This window comes from Dioscorea cayenensis, chromosome 10, assembly GCF_009730915.1.
Source record: "Dioscorea cayenensis subsp. rotundata cultivar TDr96_F1 chromosome 10, TDr96_F1_v2_PseudoChromosome.rev07_lg8_w22 25.fasta, whole genome shotgun sequence".
Taxonomy (NCBI): domain Eukaryota; kingdom Viridiplantae; phylum Streptophyta; class Magnoliopsida; order Dioscoreales; family Dioscoreaceae; genus Dioscorea; species Dioscorea cayenensis.
Window position 1 is genome coordinate 22,819,029 of NC_052480.1, and position 11,125 is coordinate 22,830,153.

The 11,125-nt window shown below is 36.4% G+C and overlaps 1 protein-coding gene across 5 annotated transcripts; it reads right to left on the bottom strand.

Moving 5' to 3' along the window:
• Window positions 1-1,232: 1,232 nt before the first annotated feature.
• Window positions 1,233-10,745, bottom strand: LOC120270659 (protein MEI2-like 4). 5 transcript variants are annotated; one of them, XM_039277722.1, is made up of 16 exons: window positions 10,278-10,745; window positions 9,900-9,937; window positions 9,768-9,826; window positions 9,516-9,561; window positions 7,468-7,821; window positions 6,884-7,299; window positions 6,616-6,774; window positions 6,095-6,211; window positions 5,859-6,007; window positions 4,867-4,964; window positions 4,264-4,701; window positions 3,236-3,899; window positions 3,047-3,131; window positions 2,891-2,959; window positions 2,603-2,782; window positions 1,233-1,808 (listed from the first exon to the last, which is right to left on the bottom strand). In XM_039277722.1, exons 3-16 carry the CDS (start codon window positions 9,822-9,824, stop codon window positions 1,668-1,670), a joined length of 2,973 nt encoding a protein of 990 aa, XP_039133656.1. In that variant the 5' UTR covers window positions 9,825-9,826; window positions 9,900-9,937; window positions 10,278-10,745; the 3' UTR covers window positions 1,233-1,667. The 5 variants fall into 5 exon arrangements, with proteins under 5 accessions (XP_039133656.1, XP_039133655.1, XP_039133653.1 ...); XM_039277721.1 differs by having other exon boundaries at window positions 9,900-9,963; XM_039277719.1 differs by having other exon boundaries at window positions 9,768-9,937.
• Window positions 10,746-11,125: the final 380 nt, after the last annotated feature.

Sequence of the window (11,125 nt, forward strand, 5' to 3'; positions counted from 1 at the left end):
CGATGAGATACAGTTGAGGCTAAGCAGGAAAAAGATCTACTATCAGTTCATTGTAACCTTTCGTATAATTAATCTTCAACTTCACTTTTGGAGATATGACCAGACATTATTTAAATGTTGAGTTATGGATTTCTTTGTGAAGAGAGCAACTTGAGGGCTTGATGAGACTTATTTGGTATGATAGAACACAAAGGGCTGTATCATGTCCCATTTGCATCGAGCTAGGTTTTGAATATAAGTTGGTGGACACCCATTTAAGCGCAGCTTTCCTTGTGAGAGGTTTGAGTTCAAAGTCCATTGGAAGCAAATTTTGATGTGGATAATGATCAGTAACTATTGCTGATAAAAACATCTTGTCCACATTCATCTAGAAACATGCATGGACACACTTAAGTCTGACACACATGTTTAACTTGTTTTTTTTTAATTGGTGATATTTCAGCACCTTCTGCTGCTGAGTGAATCTTAATCTACTTAAATTTTGTTACATCACCAAGTGAAGTTTACTCAGTTATTCATTTAATTAGGAAGTTTGTTATGTTTGCTCATTCAAATCCATGGTCTCCTTAAATGTCTTCTTATATGAAATGTGCATATTTGTGAACTTGTAGAATGTGCCAATTCACCTTCTTCTCTTTTTTACTAATAACCAAATTGGAATATGATGAAAGAGATATGGTAATCATGCTACATCCTTTGGAGAAAAGTCTTGGTCCCCCATGCATGTCCTGTTATGGGAAATGTGCATATTTATGAACTTATTTAGTTTCTTTTCCTTGTTATGTCGATATTCCTTTTATTTTTAATATATATGATTAACTTATTTTATTTTAAAAAAACATTTTTTTGTTGATAAATACAACAACCATATTTAATTAAAAACATACACACAAACCAGAAATTAATCATCCAATCCATACATCCTCATCCAGTGACGTAAGATTTTGAACTATATGCTTGTGCCTACACTAATACCTACTATTATCAGTAGAATTTGAAAAACCAGAAATTGATCATCCAATCCATACATCCTCATCTAGTGACATATGATTTTAAGCTACATGCCTGTGCCTACACTAGTACAATAGTACCTACCATTATCAGTAAGATCTGAATTCAGAACACTTATAAGTCTCACACATCATTTACAGTGAAATCAATACAAAGTAGACTAAGAACTCTTTGGTTAATTTACAGTTTGTTTTACCCTCATGTCACCAAACAAGTGAACAAGCACAAAAAGATTTGCAAAATGTTTCATAGATTCAAATACTTTGGTATTCATCTGAGCTGTAAGTAAACAGGACACAATAAGACACAAAAACATTGAGCAGTGGCTCAGCAAAATTTTCAAAAGATAGCATCAACAACAAGGCTATGCAAAACTAAAAATGGAGAATTTGAACATGAATGATGGAATGCACAGAAGGTTTTATCAAAACTGCAGATCAGTTATCGTCATCGTCATCGTCATCTCTAATTTTCTCTGACTGCCATCAAACTGCTGTACATTTCACTCTTGTTGCTCCTTTTGGCACATCCCCATTAGATAATGAGGATTGAAGGTAAAGGAAAAACTGGGAATGAGATCATGGTACAAACTGAATTCTTTCTTGATAGCACCCAGAATGAACAGGTTCTTTGTATCACTCTGAATTTGTTGTGGATCAGGAGGAAGAATCAGTAAAATTGGGAGTTTCATCTCCATGAGCAGAATTGGTTGGGCTACCTTGATTGTGCTCTACATTGCTGATGGTTCTAGACCTGCCAGGTCTCGTTCGGACGTTGTTACCTATGGGAAATGGTTCCTGCAATGACGAAAAACATGAAAATATCGTAGGAGTTCGTGAGTAACCGTTCAAATTTTAACAATTTGAGAAAGAGTTAATAAAGCCTTGAGACTTCCTAGGTTGATAATATTCTGTGTGGTTTTCAAATAAGGAATGCAAAGAGTAGCAAAATGTAATGTTGGTAGCTACAACCATGCAACAAAATGTTACAAATTTGGGGAAGTCATTCAGTGTTTTGCAATAATAATTGAGATTTAAGAAGTTCAGAACTGAACAATTTACTTAATCGAGCTTTATAGTGATTGAAATGCTCTGGAGAGAATTCCTTATGTTTACATGTGAATTGTGGTAATTGCACCTTGGTCACTAAAGTTTTTAGATTTTCTTCTACAAAGACTTATCAAAGATCAGGCATTACTGAAATCAACAAACAAATTGATCTTTTTAATTCAATACAAAATGTATTGCGGGTTATATCTCCATGAATGTCTGATGCCAAAATACTAGACTTTCAATGGTTGGGCTACATCAGCAACCCTTCTGCAAAATAATGAATGGATTGCATAAACCCTCTAAAAGTGTAAAATATATAAATCACCGCCACTATTCAATAGGCTTCTAATCATTGAGCTCCTAGTTTAACAAAAAGAACAGTGTGGGGAATATCTTTGTGAGCTAATTTCAGAAGCCTGGCTGGCAGTATGCGCAAAGCTAAATTCACACTTTAAGTCATTTTGAGATCCAAGGGACTAATGACCATAAATGTGAAATAATTTAAAGATGATATGGCAATACAATATGATTGGTCATACCTGATCACCTGCATTTGGACCATTCGAATGGAATAATATAGGACGGCACCGTTTATCCTCATTCATCAAACTAGAGTTTTGAAAGTGAGTAATCAGAGCTGCTTTCCCTTGAATACGAGCGTACGCAAGTGATGCAACCTTTTCACTGTTGAATTTCTCCCATTTCTTACCATTGAAAGCCTGCACACAATATATATTTTTTTCATTTTTAATTAGGACACTAGCTTAGGCCTGGCACAGTGGGAAATATAATCCAAATTATGATAATGAGCTTGCAGTGGGAATAACCTGGAAAAATGGGATTATATGTTGCGGATTAATCATGTTGATAAAAGCATAGCCCACATTACATTTATTCTGCAAAGGAAAAAGAAATTTTCAATCAGATTAATAAGTCCTACTAGGTAACAATCAACAAATTGTCCTTGAATCAATATTACTTACCTTAAAATCAATAGGCAAATAAATGAAATCATAAGTTCCACGATGATGCTCATCAATGGCAGCCAAAAGCATCTTAGAGGTGTACCTGTAAGCGAGGTTAAGATGATTTCAATAAATTAAAAATAACCAACAGAACAGAAAGTAGAAATTTTGATCAAAAAGTAATTTGCAAGATGTCAGTTCACATACTTATTGGGGATGTTTTTAATCATTAACGTCGTCCGGGAGTCTTCACCGTGGAGAATGCGGTCAATATCAAGCTCGTATTGTTTTTTATTTTCAGACAAATTTCCACTAGCATCACTACTTCTCCGACTTCTTACATGCTCATTTGGAGAATCAAATGAAGCAGGCATCGGCATCATAGAATTCCTTCCATGAAACATATGGAAACTTTGCTGACGTGAAGGAATTCCGATGCATGTTGAGGGAACAGAAGAGTCTACATGGTTTCCATTAGAATGAGGAAAGATGTTTTGTGAAGCAAACTCCAAACGATGCAATAGAGAGCTGCCAGAAAAAGCCATGCTACCCAGAGAACCTGGATGAAGAGTAGTAGAATCTGCAGAATCTCCAGAAAACACATGTGCCATATCCCAAATGGAAGGTTTTATGGTAGGTGCAGAACCCACATGATGGTGCTGCAAAGGCATAGCTGGGCTAATCATTGGTGATGGTGCTGTTGGAATCCCATGCATATGTTGCTGATGTTGAGGAGGAATGCTATCCATGAATGAAGGTGAATTGGACCATATCATAGGCCCCGGTGCATGGTGTTGATAAGAGATGGAATTATTTGTAAATAATTGACGTCCATGCAACCGACAGCTACCATTTCCCAAACTTCCAAGACCTGTGAAACAGAAGATGCATATAATACCGGCAAGCAATAGAAAAGGATATTTGCCAATGTTTACATTAAGTATAAGAATTATTAGAAAGAAAATTTTGGCCAGGTATCAAACATCATTTTAGGCAGCTTCAAAATCTAACCAACCATTAATTTATTAAAACTTTAAAATTTTACCTTAAATATAAAATATATATATACCATATATGTTAGAATGTTTTTTTTTTTTTTTAAACCCACGGATCCCGCCCAATTTACCTGCCCAAAAAAAAGAAAAGAGTACCTGCAAGTTTTACCCATGAAATTACACATAGATAAACCTTGTACGAGGGTATGGGCCAGGTCTAGACTTTAGCATTGTCCTTACCAGTTCCGTTATGCTCAAAGGAATGACTGTTGAGACCACCAGAAGCTACTCTATGCATGCTCCTCTTGTCAATTCCTTCAACACTCATGGGGTTGATGTTAATAGGCATTGCCGACATCGTGCTTGGTGAGTTGCATGGGATGCCATTTATTAGCCCCTCATGATAGTCTGGAAGTGAGTGAGGGCTGAAAGCCGGCATGCTTTGAAAGCTAAAATTTATCTGCCCGACAGAATGATTGTGATCAACAAGGCAAGATGCATGATTGCCAATTGATGTAACATTGACTGGAGAGGATAGTCTATGAACCACTTTAGGAGAGATCCCGTGAATTCTGGTGTTCATAAATGTAGAAACTGGCGTTTGAAATGAAGAGTTAAGGCCCTGGGCAACACCATTATCAAGACCATTGGCGGTGATCATGCCCATCGTAATAGTCTCTGAAAGAGATACGGATCAACAGATTAATATATATGCCAAAGTCAAAGCAATGCATAACCCAAAATTAAAACAAAACAAAACAAAACAAAAAATGAGCCAGAAGTTGCAGCATAAGCAAGTTTCCATCAAATAGGCATCCGATATAACAATATATAAAATCATACCGTGGTAATCTGATGACGAAATATTGGGAGGGCTCCCATGTTGGCATCCATTAGTTTCATCCTGCTCCAACTCTGGGCATAACTGTTGCATCAAGCTGCTGAATAAATAAACCTCAATTAATAAACAAGTATCACTGAAAAACAATATAAAGAACCCAATGTTTATTATTAATCAAGAGAACATTCAATCATCTACATAAGCATAACATTTGACATAACAATAAGGCAAAAGTTAAAGATAGGGGCACATTAAGGTTCCAAGAATAACTGAAAATGAGTCAAGGTTGCAAGCAAAATATAAAGCAATGTTATCAGTCAATGTTGTGTAGACATCCCAATTTAAATCAGAATACATCAAGAATAATTTTGTTAAATGTTTCACATTAATAGAAATTAAAGAGATTCCGCAAAATGGATGCCTGCAAAATGGTACGAGAAAACACCTCTGGAACCAGAAATGTGCTGTGGAATTATGCTTTCTACATGTATTTATTGTTATGTGATTATGGAGGAATAGAGCATTATCAGAAGTGCAGATGGCTCCTCTCTAAGTTTAGAGAATGCTGCATTGAGATGAAACAGAATCTCAAGTCAGCATGAAGTTATTGATGTTTTTAAAACAAACTAGAATTACAATTAAAACCTACAAGTTCATGTCTCCAAAATTTGAAATATAATAAAAAATGCTAAAAGAGGAAAACCACTTCATGGAATCAAATCCCATCTCAATCCAATTTTGATAAGGTCAATAGGTGCAACCTAAAACTAGCAAGTAATGAGGACAAAAACAATACTGCTATGACTTCGGTTACTAATGTGATTCTGAGCAGTTTGAGAATTTGTGCGCAATATTAATGAAAATAAATTTCCTACATAACAACAAATGAATGGCATATTATCAAATTAGATATCCGACAGATTAAATAACAAATTATCTGAACTGAATTCAGTTTGAGGTCAATGAACAAGTGAGTTTGCTTGGAGAACATTACCGTCTTGCACCTCCAGGCCTGCTAGGTTCAAGCTTAATTTTCTTGCCTGCAATATCACTCCTGTTCAATGCACGAAGAGCAGCTTCAGCAGATCTAACATCGTAGAATTCTATGAATTTGTGATGCCGTTTGTGAGGAGTTTCACGTATCTGTAAAACATTAGATAGAATCAGCAAGTCTATGCATTGCTATAAGTGCTAAAAATAGTATAACATTGACAACCCAATCAGGCTCACCTCTTTGATTTCTCCATAAGCACCAAAAATTTGGCAAAGGTCTTCGTTTGAAACAGAAGAATCCAAGTTGAAAACAACAAGAGTTCCTTGGTTAATATCTTTTTCTGAAGGATTATCCTGGCATATCACAGCAAATATATACACATGGAATGAGAAGTTAAAACTAGCAAAATAAGATCCCATACAGCACATGTGATCAACACCATTATTGAAGTTTAAGGACAAGACCAAGAATGAAATGGATTATTATTCTTAAAGGACAAAAAGAAAGGATGCATCCAAGGGTGTGTAGTAGTTGTCAAGGGCTGTATGGAAGAACACATCCCTATGGAAAAAGGAGAGCAAAATAAGGAACAAAATCCTTTTGTAGTTCTGAAGGTTGTATAATGCTATTTTATGTTATAAAAGGAAGGTGGCCTAATGGTATATGTTTGCTTATCAGCTAGTAGCATGCCCTTCAGCAGTGACATGTCAAAAATTTAGAGAAACAAAACCAGAATGGAAGAAAATGCAGATACTACCTTTGGAATAGAGAAATGTATATCAAGCTTCCGACGCCTCAATGTCTTATTTTGAAGAGCTTTCATTGCATTCCTTGCAGCTCTTATATCAAAGTATGATATCATAACAAAACCTCGATGTTTGCATGCTGTATAGAGTGCACGGATGTCCCCATATTCCTGTAAAAATATAACAGAACAATCAAATTATGAAACATCAATGAGAAAGCTCCCTTAAATTTGACGAATATAAAATGCAACAATTTGCCAACAGAATATAATAAAATACCTCAAATAAATCCCTTAACTCAGCATCCTCAACACTACTATTGATGTTTCTCACAAAAAGTGTTCTGGATGGATGTTCACCAGTGAAGGCACTACTCAACCCACCCTGCTGACCAGAGACAGCACCACCATCAAGTGAATCAGGGACATTGTTGCAATTGAAACCATCATCCACCTCAAGTTCCATTCCTCCTACACTGCAGAAAAGATCATCTTCAAAATCACCACCAACATGAGGTCGAGCAACACAATCAAGATCGTCAATGACTCCAGAGAATAAATCATCATCATCAGGAAGTAGGTTCTCAATTGTTTGGGCTTCAACATCTTGTAAGGATTCAAATGGGTCTTCATCCTTGACTTTGGAGTTAAAATTATTGGCATATTGTTCAAAAGAATCATTGGATGACAACCTCACTGCCTCAATATGCAGAGGAATGAAAGTAATTGTCAGTAAATTAATCAGCTAGAAGGTAAAACCGATAACAAACTTAGTAAGTTTAGTTTATTTCACATGAACAACATAATGCATCAACAATGGAAAATGTTTACAGTTGCATAAGCAAAAAAATGAAAGGTACGCACATGTTCTTTTAAATACTTCGGATAAAGAACTTGAGAAGAGAGCATTTTCATTCTCATAATGGACCCCATTTAAACCAAGTTTGCCTCCTTCCAAGCATCGGGTTGAGTGTTGCATTTGCAAATCAGACGCTGAGCTGCAATCTTCTGCAGTTCTCCAAGTCCTGGATTTGGTGGCAGTATTCTCCATTCTCACCAAACTCGGATTAAGACTGGATTTAGTTTTCTGGTCTTTGAAGACATACGGCTGTGAAAGTTCTAAGCATTCCAGAGGCCTGGACCCTAAGAAATGAAGCTTTTCCATCGAAGATGAAGAAACTGACTTACTCCCTGGCATGAATGCCATTCGCTCTGTACCTGCAGATAATAAATAGCCAAAAGAAAGTTTTGCCGGCTAAAGAGGAGAAGTTCGATGGAAATTTTCATTGTGAGGGAATAAAATAATGAAGGAAAAAATTCTCATGAAATAAAAGATCACCCATTCGCATACTTCCATAGCTAAAATTGACAGATAGATGACTGAGGAGCTGAACAATGAATAAAAAAAGGACATCTCAACATGCAAATTGGTGTGGAAAATAAGTGAGATTTGTTGTGGTTCATTGACATTGCACCATCTGAACCAGTCTAACATTAAAATGATCAATAGTGATCACCAACTCGGTGGATCTTGTCTACATATGGTGTACAGAGTACACTAATCATATATTAGTAATCAATATTGTCGAGTAAGATTTCATAAGCAAGTTTTGGTATGCAGAGATTGGAGGAAACTTTCCAACATGTTCCCCACAAATGGCCAAACTAAAACAGGATAGTATCAGAAGTACAAATATTTCAATTATGAAAGACTACAGATTACACCTGGAACCAGCTGCAACCTTAACATTCTAAAAGATAGAGTGACAAATGAGCTTTCTTCTTGAATTGTTATAAGCATGAAAAGAAAGAACAGCCAATTTAGAATTCAGACTACTGTTTTATATAATTAAGATAGTATCACATTTTACAAGAGGTGTAAACTCTGAATTTGAATGAGTTTTCATATTGTAATAAATGTCATGATTCTATTAATGGTCTAACTACAATTGTAATCCATTTTCAAATCAAACTTCTTACAATATATAAGAAAATTTGTTGTACATTATAATTCAGTGCTGATTGTTGACTATTCATGAAGTATCCCAAAGCGTGTGTGTGTGTGTGTTTTTGCCTAAAAACAAAAACTAGGGCACCAAAAGAGCACAACCAGACCTAAGGGGAAAAAGGCAAGGGAATCAAATAGTGATCTAACTATGCACTTAAGTTTACAAGTGAAACAAATTATACGACGTGTATCGCAGCAAAAACTTGGACTTCCAAATACAGCATCATTTGTTAAACAAAAATAGAACTCAAGATTCTCTTCAAAAAGAGAAACCTTGAACAAGGTCAGTGTAAGGGCAACACCCGATGTATTAATTAGGCTGCCCTTAACTTGCACTTGGCACAAATACACCACTATAATGAAAAACATGTGTTCTCTCTGTCTCCAGTTAACCATGTGAATTAACAGTCTCTACATAAAGGCAATATAATCAGATTGGTCATAATTTTCATTTAACAGAACTACGGCCCTATATGCAGAAACATGCTTGGTCTCCTACTCCAGCAACCATGTCGGTCAAAAGTCTCCATGTTAAGGCAATATAGACATCAGAGTTGAATTACTTACAATGCTTATTCTCAATGTGATGTTAGACATAGACAAAGTGGATCTTGAAAGACCACAATCTCCAGATAACACATAATTTATCACATGATGAAAATGAACTCATACACATTTGAAACATGCCTATTCAGTTAAAAAAAAAGTGAAATAAAAGAAAAAGAAGAAGAAAATGATGAACCATCAATTAAGTGATGTGATGCTGCAAAGAATAAAACCAACACACACACAGAGCTACCAAACCATATCTAATAGTTACCGAGTGAACAACTGAAAAATCAACAAGAAGAACAGTCATTCACAAACATTAATCCAAATGCACAAACAAAATACCAACACTCACCCTGGTGATCAGGCACTGAGTCAGGCTTCCAAAGTCCAATATGTCTCTGAGAACAAAGCATAAGCCACATGGAAGCCACAAAATTACAGTGCCAGAAGTAGAACATCATAAGAAAAAACAAAGAGAAAAGCTTAATTTTTTTTCTTTCTATGTATAATACAACAAAACATAATTTTGCCCACAAATTCCTAAAATGCGTCTGTAAATCATATGAGAAACCAATTAAGATAAGCTCAGGGACGAAGCTGATACCTCGGTGGGGAAGCAGATTTCCTCTGAAAAGAAAGACAGATGCCTCCGATCCATCATCTCTGTTGGCATCCTGAAGCTTAATAAACACCAAATACTTTAAGGATAATAATTCAAGCTCCAAAGTTCTCACACCTCTTTCTCTTTGGCGCTCTCCAACGAAATCCAAACACCTTGAATTCAAACAGATCGCGAAATTCTAAGCTCACACAAAAGAACAAAAATTTGAAAGAATAAGTACGAATAAAAGAAAACTTGCTAAATTTTACTAGTATATTTATAAAAACTTTTTTGCGAATTTTCTTTTACAAAGAACTCGTACGCGATCGGTCAGAAGCCGAAGAAAAGGCCAAAAAATTTTTTTATAAAAAAACAAAATAATCACTTCAATGAAAACAATTTAAATAAAAAAAATTCAAATCAAGCGCGGATCAAGCAGCAAACCCAAAAATATCCAAAAGAACAACGGCAGATTTCCACAAAACGAAATGAAAATAAGCTCCAAACACTCACCAAAAGATACTCCTCGCTCTGATTCTCACACAAAACAACTCCACCAAACAAACCCAGAAACCCAAGCTAGCTACTCAGAGATCGAATCATGGGAAGACCAAAACCAAGCAATCCAAGCGAGAGTGGAGTGCCGCATAAGCCAAGGAGGCAACAGCAAGATGATCAACACCATCAATGCACGCAAGCCCTCCCCTTATATATATATATATATAAACTATTCCTCTATCGATCTCTCTCTTTCTCTCTTCTTTTGTTTATAATATGAGAAGCATTCGCCAGTGAGGCTTTGAATATTCGAAACCTCCACGAGCTCTCGCCGGAATCAATGGCGATCTCCGGCGAGAGAGAGAGAGAGAGAGAGAGAGAGGAGGGTTGGTATATATATTTAGAGAGAGAAAATCGGGAAGTGCGATGGGAAGTGGATTGAAAGAGCGGAGAACCAGACCGCGAGTCTCGTCCGAAGCCAACGGAAGTGGGAATAACCCACCAAGTTATCCTGTTTTTGAACCGTACGATTGCCTCGAGATTCGTGTTTGTGCTGATCTCGGTATCATTGAAGACGTTGTGGGGTGTTGGATCGGCGGGGAACTCGGGTTTCAAAGTGGGTTTTGTACGGCGGGGGTTTTTTATTTTTTTGTGAGTTGATGTGGATGGAATGACGGATTTGCCCTTGGAGTAAATGGACGGATGAGATTTTGAGGATGGTGTTTTTGTTTGTTAATGTTGGACGTATGATTGCCTCGAGATTGGACGGAAGCTGATCTTGATGAGCATGGCTGGATTGTTATTGAACTGGGTTTGAAGGTCCGTTTTTTTACCTCAGCGGGAAATGTCTGTTTGAATTGAAA

What these genes read in the sequence shown, in the direction of transcription:
- LOC120270659 (XM_039277719.1), bottom strand. Translation starts at nt 9,836, where the DNA reads ATGCCAACAGAGATGATGGATCGGAGGCATCTGTCTTTCTTTTCAGAG. An exon ending in AGGCCTGGAGGTGCAAGACG is followed by an intron (nt 4,965 to 5,858) that starts GTAATGTTCTCC and finishes TTATTTATTCAG; the next exon opens with CAGCTTGATGCAACAGTTAT. An exon ending in ATTTGCCTATTGATTTTAAG is followed by an intron (nt 2,960 to 3,046) that starts GTAAGTAATATT and finishes TTTCCTTTGCAG; the next exon opens with AATAAATGTAATGTGGGCTA.